The 12,500-nt window shown below is 39.9% G+C and overlaps 2 protein-coding genes across 7 annotated transcripts in view; one reads left to right on the top strand and one right to left on the bottom strand.

Moving 5' to 3' along the window:
- The window catches only part of LOC135096240 (tRNA-uridine aminocarboxypropyltransferase 2-like), a 6,383-nt gene extending 685 nt beyond the window's left edge, over positions 1-5,698 (bottom strand). Inside the window, 6 exon segments of the mRNA XM_063997605.1 lie at positions 1-437; positions 1,450-1,617; positions 2,220-2,330; positions 2,333-2,417; positions 3,122-3,307; positions 5,424-5,698. The exon segment at positions 1-437 is cut by the window's left edge and continues 685 nt beyond it. Of these exon segments, the coding sequence (XP_063853675.1) occupies positions 1-437; positions 1,450-1,617; positions 2,220-2,330; positions 2,333-2,417; positions 3,122-3,307; positions 5,424-5,518 (1,082 nt within the window). The 5' untranslated portion in view covers positions 5,519-5,698.
- Positions 5,699-8,159: 2,461 nt separating this feature from the next.
- Positions 8,160-12,500, top strand: part of LOC135096285 (uncharacterized) — a 9,546-nt gene continuing 5,205 nt past the window's right edge. Inside the window, exons 1-7 of one of the 6 annotated variants that reach the window (XR_010264665.1) lie at positions 8,160-8,310; positions 9,259-9,315; positions 10,200-10,422; positions 10,508-11,342; positions 11,412-11,477; positions 11,551-11,975; positions 12,066-12,316. The gene's annotated coding sequence lies outside the window, so the exon portion shown is untranslated. Of the gene's footprint in view, positions 8,395-9,258; positions 9,316-10,199; positions 10,423-10,507; positions 11,976-12,065; positions 12,317-12,500 lie in introns of all 6 variants that reach the window. The other 5 variants (XR_010264666.1, XR_010264663.1, XR_010264664.1 and 2 more) reach the window with 5 other exon arrangements.

Below are 12,500 nucleotides of genomic sequence, written 5' to 3'. Positions count from 1 at the left end.
CCAATTTCCCTAAACCCTTCCTCCTTTTCCCCCAAACCCTCCTTTTCTTCGCTAGATCCACACTTTTCCTCCCTAAATTCCTCCACTTCTCCCCTAGACTCCCCAATTTTCACCCTAGACCCAACATTTCCCACAATGCTCTCCTCCTCCCCGCTACCCAGACCACCACCACCACTACCTTCACTCGCAGACACAACAAGCCTAATATTTTCAATGCTATGAACACCCACGCCCTTAGAGGTGATGGCGTGGGTGTTAGTGGTGTTGTCAGGGCGCGGGGCATCACCAGTCACCAACATGGAGGCTGCAAGGGCGTCTGAATGCCTAGCACCACATTTTCGTAATTTTTTATAAGTTCGTTTCCCTAAGGGCTTCTGACAGCGGCCGGATAAAATCATTTCCTCTTTACTCTTGTGGGGAACGGCTCCGTGCTGGATCTGTGGGGAGAGAGAGAGAGAGGGGGAGTGTGAGAGAGACCAAAAACACCCCAAAACACACAAAAAACACACCAAAACACACCAAAATACCCAAAATCACCCCAAAACACACCAAAAACACCCCAAAACACACCAAAACACCCCAAAACACACAAAAACACACCAAAAACACACCAAAACACCAAAAAACACACAAAAATACACAAAAACACCAAAAAACACCCCAAAACACACAAAAACACCCAAAACACACCAAAACACACCAAAAACACCCCAAAAAACACCCAAAACATCCCAAAACACACCCAAAAAACACCCCAATACACACCAAAAAGCACACCAAAACACCAAAAAACACCCCATAAACACACCAAAAACACACCAAAACACCCAAAAAACACCCAAAAACACCCAAAAACACCCCAAAACACAAAAAAACACCCAAAACACCCAAAAAACACCCAAAAAACACCCAAATCACACACCAAAACACCAAAAAACACCAAAAACACCAAAAAACACCCAAAAACACCCCAAAAATACCCAAAACACATCAAAAACACCCCAAAACACCACAAAACACCCAAAAACACCAAAAAACACACCAAAAACACACAAAAACACCCAAAAACACCCAAAAACACACCAAAACACCCAAAAAACACACCAAAACACCCCAAAAACACCCAAAAACACCCCAAAAAACACCCCAAAACACCCAAAAAACACACCAAAACCCACCAAAAACACCAAAACACACCAAAAACACACCAAAACAACAAAAAACACCCCAAAACACACAAAAACACCCAAAAACACCCAAAAACACACCAAAAACACCCAAAAACACACCAAAAAACACACCAAAAAACACACAAAACCCACCAAAAAACACCCAAAAAAACACACAAAAACACCCCAAAAACTACCCAAAACCCACCCAAAACACCCAAAAACACACCAAAACCCACCCAAAACACCAAAAAACACCCAAAAACACACAGCCTCTTACCTGGTGGCGGCACAAAACACGCAGAGGCTCCACCAGTTGGTCATAGAGCGCCCAGTTCTCCTCCAGGATCGCTAGAGTGAGGGCAGCTGTTTCCACAGTCGAAAGGGCGTCTTGTGTGGGTTGAGTTCTGATAATATATTCACTCGTGTATCTTCCTGACAGACACACCTGAGAGAGAGAGAGAGAGAGAGAGAGAGAGAGAGAGAGAGAGAGGGAGAGAGGGAGTGTGTGAGATTAGAGTACCGTACACAGTTCATTTAAAAGGGAGGAGAGAGAGAGAGAGAGAGAGAGAGAGAGAGAGAGAGAGAGAGAGAGAGAGAGAGAGAGAGAGAGAGAGAGAGAGAGAGAGAGAGAGAGAGAGAGAGAAGAAGAAGAAGAAGAAGAAGAAGAAGAAGAAGAAGAAGAAGAAGAAGAAGAAGAAGAAGAAGAAGAAGAAGAAGAAGAAGAAGAAGAAGAAGAAGAAGAAGAAGAAGAAGAAGAAGAAGCAAGGCAGACACGAATGAACACAAAGAAAAAAACAAAACATATATATATTATACTTGGAACAAAAATAAATAAACAAACAAACAAACAAATAAACAAATAAACGAAGGAAAAAAACAATGAAAAAACAAACAAAACCAACACAAACGAACACAAACAACACGCACAGGAACCACAAAAATTCGAAAATAGACGAAAAAAAAAAAACGAAAAAAAAAAAAATTGAAACCTAAAAAAAAAAAAAAAAAAACAGAAAACCAACACAAACGAACACAAACAACACGCACCTGAGGGAGGGAGTGAAGACCAGGACAATTAAAATAGATTCCCTTCGCTTGTTGCCACGTCCCATCAAGAATTACGATATTATAAGGACCTTGCCCCCCTCCCCCACCTTCGGCAGCCTCTCCACCCCCACAGCCTCCTCCCCAGGGTACATTAGGATCGTTGCAGGACTACTAAGGATAGGCTGCAGCTCAGGATATCTGTAAATAGGAGAAAAACTGGTGAATTTTAAAGAGAGAGAGGGTGAGAGAGAGAGAGAGAGAGGGTGTAATGAAAAGGGTCTGATTTTATACTTAAGAAATTTGAATGTTTTTTTTTTTATGGCTGAAAAACGGGGAGAGAAATATATAAATGAAAATTGAGGAGTTGGGGTTAAAAGAAAACGGGTGGGAGTGGAGAAAATGGGAATAAGATGTAGGAATGTTGAAAAAGTGCTTAGGGAAGTTTTAAATAATAGGTAGAATGATATAAAAAACATAAAAAATATATATACTGAAAAAAAATCTAAAACAACATCGAAAATTGCCGACAAAACGCCGAAAAAATTTAAAAACACCAATAAAATACCGAAAAAACAAAAAATAAGGAAAAAATCATCAAAAAACACAAAAAAAAAGACATTAAAAACACACAAAAAATAAATAAACAAAAAAAAACGAAAAAAGGAAAATAAAAATAATCAGAAAAAGAAACAAAATAGAAAAATACGAAAAAAAACAAGAAAAGAAACTAAAAAACAAAATAAATAAACAAATAAATAAACAAATCAATAAAAACTTAAAAATATAAAAAAAATAATTAATCTGAAAAACAAATCCCAAACCAATCTTAATTTTTCCCATTTTCTCTCATTTCCTTCCGTTTTCTATAGATCCCCCGTCTCCCCGACCCGTCTCCCTCTCACCTGGAATGGGGAAACCTTTTGCCTCTCATCAGCTTGTAATGTGATGGGTCAAGACAAGCTGTAAGAATCGGGGCAGTTCTTAGACATCTTTTCTCTTCGTGGGGGTGTTGTAAAACCAAAATATGGCTCTTTATTGTCACCATTGCCCCCCCTAGCCCCTCGCACCAGCACACTCCCCGGGGGCGCCTGTGGGGGTGATAGGTGAAGAAAATACTCGTTATATGAAGAAGAAAATGGGTAATGAAAGAAAACGTTTAAGATGGATTTTTCAGCGGGGACTTAGTTAAATTTTGAGTGCAATGTGGTACTGTGCAATAAATAAGAATTGTATATAAATATTTAAATAAACTTTGGTTGGAAGAAAATACTCGTTATATAGTGAAGAAGAAAATGGGTAATGAAAGAAAACGTTTAAGATGTATTTTCAGCGGGAACTTAGTTAAATTTTCAGTGCAATGTGGTACTGTGCAATAAATAAAGGGAATTGTTTGTAAATATTTAAATGTTTGTTGGAAGAAAATACTCGTTAAATGAAGAAGAAAATGGGTAATGAAAGAAAACGTTTAAGATGGATTTTCAGCGGGGACTTAGTTAAAATTTCAGTGCAATGTGGTACTGTGCAATAAATAAAGGGAATTGTTTGTAAATATTTAAATGTTTGTTGGAAGAAAATACTCGTTAAATGAAGAAGAAAATGGGTAATGAAAGAAAACGTTTAAGATGTATTTTCAGCGGGAACTTAGTTAAATTTTCAGTGCAATGTGATACTGTGCAATAAATAAAGGGAATTGTTTGTAAATATTTAAATGTTTGTTGGAAGAAAATACTCGTTAAATGGTGAAGAAGAAAATGGGTAATGAAAGAAAACGTTTAAGATGTATTTTCAGCGGGAACTTAGTTAAATTTTCAGTGCAATGTGGTACTGTGCAATAAATAAAGGGAATTGTTTGTAAATATTTAAATGTTTGTTAGAAGAAAATACTCGTTAAATGAAGAAGAAAATGGGTAATGAAAGAAAACGTTTAAGATGTATTTTCAGCGGGAACTTAGTTAAATTTTCAGTGCAATGTGGTACTGTGCAAAAAAAAAAATAAGAATTGTGTATAAATATTTCAATAACGCTAAATAATATAGGAAAATACGAAAAAAAAACATGTGGAAAGTTAATAATACACAGAAGAACACAAATATATGCAGAAAATATACAAAAAACATCGAAAACAATACGAAAAATAAAAAAAAACACAAAAAACACACAAAAAAAACACACAATCACTGAATAAAAACAAGAAAAATATGAACACACACAAACACACACACACACACGCACACAAATAAATAAAATAAAAATATCCAAAAAAACAAAGAAAAAAACAAAAAAATGGTAAACACACACACACACACAAAAATAAATAAATAAAAACACATCGAGAAAAAAACACACAAACACACAAACACACAAAAACAAACAAAAAAAACACCAAATTAACATAAAACAAGGTAACAAACACACACAATGACAAATAAATAAATAAATAAACTTAACCTAACTTTATTTAAACCTAACTTCAACATCTGACCTACCGTAAACACACACACACACTCACACACACCCAAAACACACTCAAAACACACCAAAGCACACCCAATCACCCAAAACACCCAAAACACACCAAAAACACCCAAAAACACACCCAAACACACTCAAACACACCCAAAACACCAAAAATACACCCAAACACACTCAAACACACCCAAACACACCCAAACACACCCAAAACACACCCAAACACACCCAAAACACCCAAAACACACTCAAACACACCCAAACACACCCAAAACACACCCAAAACACACCAAAACACACCCAAACACACCCAAACACACACACACACTCAAACACACCCAAACACACCCAAAACACACCAAAACACACCCAAACAACCCACACACACACACAACACATCACAATCACCCAAACACACTCAAACACACCCAAACACACCCAGATACACCCAAACACACCCAAAAACACCCAAAACACACCCAAACACACTCAAACACACCCAAAACACACTCAAACACGCCCAAAACACACCCAAACACACTCAAACACACCAAAACACACCCAGAACACACCCAAAACACACCCAAACACACTCAAACACACCAAAACACACCCAAATACATCCAAAAAACACCCAAAACACACTCAAACACCCAAAACACACCAAAACACACCCAGATACACCCAAACACACCCAGATACACCCAAACACACCCACACACATCTAGCACTCACCTACACCTTGAACACAGCGGCCTCTTCTCTCTCCTTCCTATCTCAATGTCCACTAGTTGGCCCAAGAGAGAAATTTCTTCCTCCAACTCCTCCATCTTTCCTCCTCTCCTCTCGTCCTCCTCCACAGTTGCTCCTCGGGGTGTCTTCTCCTCCTCCTCCACTTCAGGGATCGCGAAAATGTGGAATTGTGGGAAATATTGCCGGGAGAAGTGAGAATATACCTGACCGTGTTTTGTTTATGCTGAACAGCTGATGGCGGCGGTGGTGATGGTGGTGGTCAGTTGCACTTCACGGAGACTTTTTTTTTTTGAGAAATATGAAAAAATAACACGATATACAATACACAGCTGGGTTAAAATACAAGGAAAATTATAATATATACGTAGGATGTGCAATAGATAAGGTTAATAGGTAGATAGAAGGGTAAATACGTAAATATATATATAATTTTATAGGTTCATAGATAGATTGTTATGTATGATGAAAATGGTATATATTCATTCATTTATTATTAATTTATCTTGGTATATTGTTAAAAGAAATATATATCAAGAATGGAGGGAATGAAAGAAGAGGAGGGAAAATATTATAGTGTATCTTTGAATGTCATCCGTTTTCTTTTCCGCGGGAGATTTGAATTGTAGCTGGTTCACTTCCCGAAAATTAAAAAAAAAAAAAAAAGGAAAATATTCTTTCATTAACAAATAAAAAAGAATTGCAGGATAGATGTGGCGATAGAATAAGAGAAAATTTATGTATCAATTCACAGACAAACGAAGATATACAGAAAATTGAAGGTTTTTTATTTATTTATTTATTTTTTTTTATATAGCAAAACTCTAGTTAATTTTTTTTTAAGAATAATTTAAATATATGTAGGTATAAAAACTACTAGCTTTTTTTTGTGCTACTAGTTAAAATATTACTTGTTAAAACTATATTTGTGAGAGAGAGAGAGAGAGAGAGAGAGAGAGAGAGAGAGAGAGAGAGAGAGAAGAGAGAGAGAGAGAGAGAGAGAGAGAGAGAGAGAGAGAGAGAGAGATTTGATTTAATGCTTTTATTCACGAAAAAAAAAATAAAATACAATATAATTAGAGAAAAAAGAGTGTTGATCCCTAATGGACAGTCTTACCACGATGATGTTTGAATACATAAATAAATAAAATATAAAATCACAGCATTTGTAGGCACTAGTAATATTAGAGGCACCATTTGTTACTGCGAGTCCATCCTTACTCCTTAAACTATCCAATTCAGGGCTCCCACGCCTCTTAACGACTCATTTCGGATAGTTTGAAGGGTGATTGTTTGTCATAATGAGTAAAGCAGGGCTGGCATAGTCTGAGTCACCGCACGAGAGACTTGTAGGGACTCATTTATAAGTCTGGCCGATGCTTCCATATCACGCCATGACAGCATCTTCATAATCTTGTTTCTGGCCCGGTACTTGCCCTTCAAATGCTGGATCTAGGGCTTCCAGGTGTTATTAGGGGTGACAAGACGCTAAAATATCGATGGGAGGCCACTCAATATTAATCGTAGCCCTGTAGTCTCAGCTTGGTAGGCGTGGGTCGTGTGTGTGTGGGAGATGAAGCCGAGTTCTCCAGACTTGGCTGAAGATTAAGCCGGGTTCTTCACTCTTGGCTGAAGATTAAGCCGAGTTCTTCACTCTTGGCTGAAGATGAAGCCGAGTTCTTCACATTTGGCTGAAGATTAAGCCGAGTTCTTCACTCTTGGCTGAAGATGAAGCCGAGTTCTTCACTCTTGGCTGAAGATGAAGCCGAGTTCTTCACACTTGGCTGAAGATGAAGCCGAGTTCTTTACACTTGGCTGAAGATGAAGCCGAGTTACCCTATTTGTTGCGTCCCTCGTGGATATGGAAGTCTGGCAAGGGCGTCCATAATATTAAATAACGTTGGGCTTAGGACTCCTCCCTGTGGTATTCCATGTTCCAGGTGCGTGTAGTCAAGATGTCTCTCCCTGGAACACAACACGAGCCTTCCTGGTGGTTAAGTACTGCTGCAACCATGACAATAGTGGGTTCATGGAGGTTGGTCAGCGGCTACGTTGTCAAATGGCTTTTCAATAACGAGAAACACTGCTGTCTTGGCTTAACGGTAATAGTTGGAGAGGCAGTTAGCAGTACTTCTGTGTTTAACAAAACCGTTCACGTTAAAATGTAAGGGCCCCGTTTTGTAGGAAAGGTGAGTCAGCAATATTCTTTCCATCAGTTTGTATGTCATTTTGTATATATATACTTGTTTCCTTCACCTGGTTTTGGTATGGGGACAATGTTTGGTGTCTTCCATGCTTCAGGGAGTGTTGCTTGTGATAGGTCATGTTGTACAGGTGTAACAGTGGCTCCCCCGTAAGTAAATACATAATCATCTCTTCACTGGTAGTTTAACATTAATTGCCCACTTCAGGTTTTTTTTTTAAATAGTTCAAGTGTCTGTTTTAATTACCAAGACATAATGCAAATATGTTGTATATAGTTAAATAAATAAATAAAATAGGCTAGTTTTTATTTTTTCTCCTAGTTAAGTCTTTTCTCCAACAAAAACCAAAATATCACCCCCACAATTACCACATTTAATTATTCACCCACCAAAACACTCATTAAATCATTAGATCATTAAATAAAAAAAAAAATTTATACTCATTATCCCTCACGTAGGGACACTGAACTTTACTCGGCCCGTGATTGGCTGGCGGCTTGTTTACATCCAACCCTCCACCAATCAGAACGCTTCCCGCGAAATCTTAGTACACTGAACAGCTGGAGAAGGATTGGAGGGCGGGAAGGAAAGGAGCCTGAAGTACTGTCACTATTTCCCCCGATATCTCTGCTTCTTGGAGGGCGCCATGGACGAGGATTGTGAGATAAGTGAGTGAAGGCCCTGAGAAGAGGTAGTGGCAAGGAGAGCTCCCTAACTTAGCCCTGAGTGGAGATATTAGTGGTTATTTAAGGGTTGGTCGCTGTGCAAAGCTGACCCGTCTGATGAGCTGTAAAATTATGTTATTGTTTTCATTTATTAGTGTTTTCTTGATAATTTCCGGTGTTTTTTCGCTGTTTGGTGTTTGTTTGGCGTGTGTTTGGTCATAGGAAGCTTGTGAAGTGACGGTAGACCTTATATATATACTGTTATGTGTTGTAAGAAATTATTAACGAAAGTCTATATAAATTAATGGTTGTAATTTAATTTAGAAGGTATTTTGAGGCGTTTTGTAGCATTTCAGTGCTTTAATTCTCCTTAAATACTGATTAGAATTGTATCTCTAGTATTTTTGACTCGTTACAGAAAAGAATTTAGTTAACAGAAGGCGTTGCAGTAGTTAAACAGGCTGTAGTGGAAGTTATTGGGGGTTTTTGAAGGTTCTAATAGTTTAACAGGCTGTAGTGGAAGTTATTGGGGGTTTTTCAAGGTTCTAATAGTTTAACAGGCTGTAGTGAAAGTTATTGGGGTTTTCAAGGTTCCAGGGATAGTTTAACAGGCTGTAGTGGAAGTTATTGGGGGTTTTTCAAGGTTCTGATAGTTTAACAGGCTGTAGTGGAAGTTATTGGGGGTTTTTTCAAGGTTCTAATAGTTTAACAGGCTGGTGTGGAAGTTACTGGGGTTCTGAAGGGTGTTTTCAAGGTTCCAGTGATAGATTAATACAAAATTCTACACCAAAAATTTAAAAAAACCTTGAGAACTTGGCTGATCTTGTGTGTGACCTTGAAAAACTGACATAGAGAGAGGGGGAGAGGGGGAGAGTGTGTGTGTGTGTGTGTGTGTGTGTGTGTGTGTGTGTGTGTGTGTTGTGTGTGTTAATAGTTGTGTTTCTATTACAGTTGGAGAGGTGGGGAGGCAAGAAGTGGCCAGCTCTCTTAGTAAGAAACTGAAGCAAAGTAAGTCTCTCTCTCTCTCTCTCTCTCTCTCTCTCTCTCTCTCTCTCTCTCTCTCTCTCTCTCTCTCTCTCTCTCTCTCTCCTCTCTCTCTCTCTCTCTCTCTGTCTTATAAGGTTTTTTTTTAAGAACACACACAAAAACACACAAACAAAAAAAAATGAAAAAAAATAACACACACACACACACACACACACACACACACACACACACACACACACACACACACACACACACACACTCAAAAGCTTTTCGTCTCATCAACTCCTCTCCTCTAACTGACTGTCTTCAGCCTCTCTCTTACCGCCGCAGTGTTGCACATCTAGCTGTCTTCTCCCGCTATTTTCACGCTAACTGCTCTTCTGATCTTGCTAACTGCATGCCTCCCCTCCTTCCGCGGCCTCACTGCACAACACTTTCTTCTTTCTCTCACCACTATTCTGTCCACCTCCCTAGTGCAAGAGTTAACCAGTATTCTCAGTCTTTCACCACTATTCTGTCCACCTCCCTAATGCAAGAGTTAACCAGTATTCTCAGTCTTTCACCACTATTCTGTCCACCTCCCTAATGCAAGAGTTAACCAGTATTCTCAGTCTTTCACCACTATTCTGTCCACCTCTCTAACGCAAGAGTTAACCAGTATTCTCAATCATTCATCCCCTTTCTATGGTAAACTCTGGAACTCCCTGCCTGCTTCTGTATTTCCACCTTCCTATGACTTGAATTCCTGCAAGAGGGAGGTTTCAACACACTTATCCACCAATTTCTGACCACTGCTTTGACCCTTTTGTGGGACTGACATTCCAGTGGACATTTTTTTTATTAGATTTGCGTTGCCCTTGGCCAGTATCACTCCTATATATAAAAAAAAACTCTGATTACTCCAGGTCGGCTGCCGTTCGCCCCTCTCGACTCCAGAACCCAGCATTGCCCCGCCCTTCCCTCTCGGTCAGCCTCTCCCTCTGGCCCTGCAGGAGACGCACAGACAGCGAAGAAGAGGCGTCTTTCGGTGTGTGGGGCTGCCCGCGGTGGTGGTGGTGGTGGTGGTGGTGGTGAGGGGGAGAAGAGGAAGAGAGGAAGATCAAAAGTTATTGTTCAGAAGAAGAAGAGGTGGGTTTAAATTTGCTGTTGTTATTGTTGTTGTTGTTTTTCTCTCTCTTTCTCGCCACTTACCTCTCTCTCTCTCTCTCCACAGCTCCTCCAAGATGGCCGACAAGGACAAGAAAGAGGAGGAAGAGGAGGAGGAGGAGGAGGAGGAGGAGAGCCCAGTAGCAAAGAAGAGGCCAGTAGAGAAGACAAGAAGACTCCTCCCTCTTTTCCTCTCCTCCTCCTCCCCCGCCTCCTCCTCCTCCTCCTCTTCCTCCTCTTCAAAGAGCAAGGAAGAGAAGGAGAATGTTTTGAGGAGGAAGATGAAAGAGGAGGAAGGGAAGAAGAGGAAGAAGGAAGAGGAGAAGAAGAAGAAGAAGAAGAAGGAAGGGAAGAAGAGAGAGCAGACTAGGAAGATAAAGAAGAATAAAAATGAGAAGAAGGAAGAGGAGGAGGAGAAGAAGGAAGAAGAGGAGGAGAAGGAAGAAGAGGCGTGCATTCTTGGGAGGAAGAGGAAGACTAAGATTAATGGGAAGACTGCAGGAGGGAAGAAGAAGAAGATAGAAGAGGTGGAGGAGGAGGAGGAAGAAAAGGAAGAGAAGAAGAAGGAGGAGGAGGGGAAAGAGAAAGAGGAGGAGAAGGAGAAAGAAAAGAAGGAGGAGGAAGAGGAAAAAGAAGACAAAGAAAAAGAAGAAGAGGAGGAGAAGGAAGAAGAAGAAGAAGGAATAAAAGAAGAGAAATTAGAACCAAAACAAAAAGAAGAAGAAGAGGAGGAGGAGGAGGAGGAAGAAAAGAAAGAAAATAAAGACAAAATTGAAGAAAAACAAATAAAAAAAGAAGAGGAAGAAGAGAAGAAGGAAGAGGAGGAGGAGGAGGAGGAGAAGAAGAGGAAGAAGACACCAGGGAAGATAACGAACTATTTTAAGAAGAAGGAAGAGGAGGAGGTGAAGAAGAAGAAGAAGAAGGAGGAGGAGGAAGAGAAAGAGGAGATGAAGCAGAAGGAGGAGGAGGAGGTGAAGAAGAAGAAGAAGGAGGAGGAGGAAGAGAAAGAGGACGTGAAGCAGAAGGAGGAGGAGGAGGTGAAGAAGAAGAAGAAGAAGGAGGAGGAGGAGGAAGAGAAAGAGGACGTGAAGCCAGAAGGAGGAGGAGGAGGTGAAGAAGAAGAAGAAGAAGGAGGAGGAAGAGAAAGAGGAGGTGAAGCAGAAGGAGGAGGAGGAGGAGAAGAAAGAGGAAGAAGAGGAAGACGATACCAAGCCAGAAAACGAAGAAGAAGAAGAAGAAGAGGAGGAGGAGGAAGAGAAGAAGAGGAAGGAAGAGGAGAAAGAAGACAAGAATAAACAGGAGATGAGAGAGCGAAAGAAGAGACTAACTCCAAAACAAATAGAGAGAGAGAGAGAGAGAGAAGAGAGGAAGAGAGAGAGAGAGGAGAAGAGGAAGGAGAGAGAGAAAAAGAAACAGGAAGAACAGGCAGAGAAGGAGAAGAAGAGGAAGGAGAAGGAAGAGGAGAGACAAAAACAGAAGGAGGAGAAGGAGAAACTGAAGGAAGACTCAAGGAAGAAGAGACAAGAAGAATTAGAGTAAGTTTGTTTGTTTATTTATTTATTTATTTATTTATTTGTTTATTTATTTATTTCCTTCTATATTCATATTATCCCCCTTCCTTTCAGCGCCAGGAGACAGAAGAAGGAAGAAGAGCAACAGAGGAAGGAGGAGGAGAGGAGAATGAAGGAGGAGGAGAGGAGGTTGAAGGAGGAAGAGAGGAGGTTGAAGGAGGAGGAGAGGAGGATGAAGGAGGAAGAGAAACAAAAACAGGAAGACAAACTGAAGCACAGATTTGCAAGTTTTTTTCTGGCAAAGAAGAGAGACGTTTGAAGACGAGGAGGAGAGAGAGACTGCTGGGATCTTTAAGCAGTTCAGGGTGAGAGAGAGACAGAGAGACAGAGAGAGAGAGAGAGAGACACACAGAGAAAAAGAGAGAGAATGTTTAATATGCCTTTACAATTGATTACTACTACTACTACTACTACTAAACTGAAAGACTGACTACTTTTACTTGGATAAATATAAATAGTAGTAGTAGTAGCAGTGGTACCAACCTTACC

This window comes from Scylla paramamosain, unplaced genomic scaffold (assembly GCF_035594125.1).
Source record: "Scylla paramamosain isolate STU-SP2022 unplaced genomic scaffold, ASM3559412v1 Contig3, whole genome shotgun sequence".
Taxonomy (NCBI): Eukaryota; Metazoa; Arthropoda; class Malacostraca; order Decapoda; family Portunidae; genus Scylla; species Scylla paramamosain.
The sequence above is the reverse complement of the archived record's forward strand: the minus strand, read 5'-3'. Positions and strand labels throughout refer to the sequence as shown.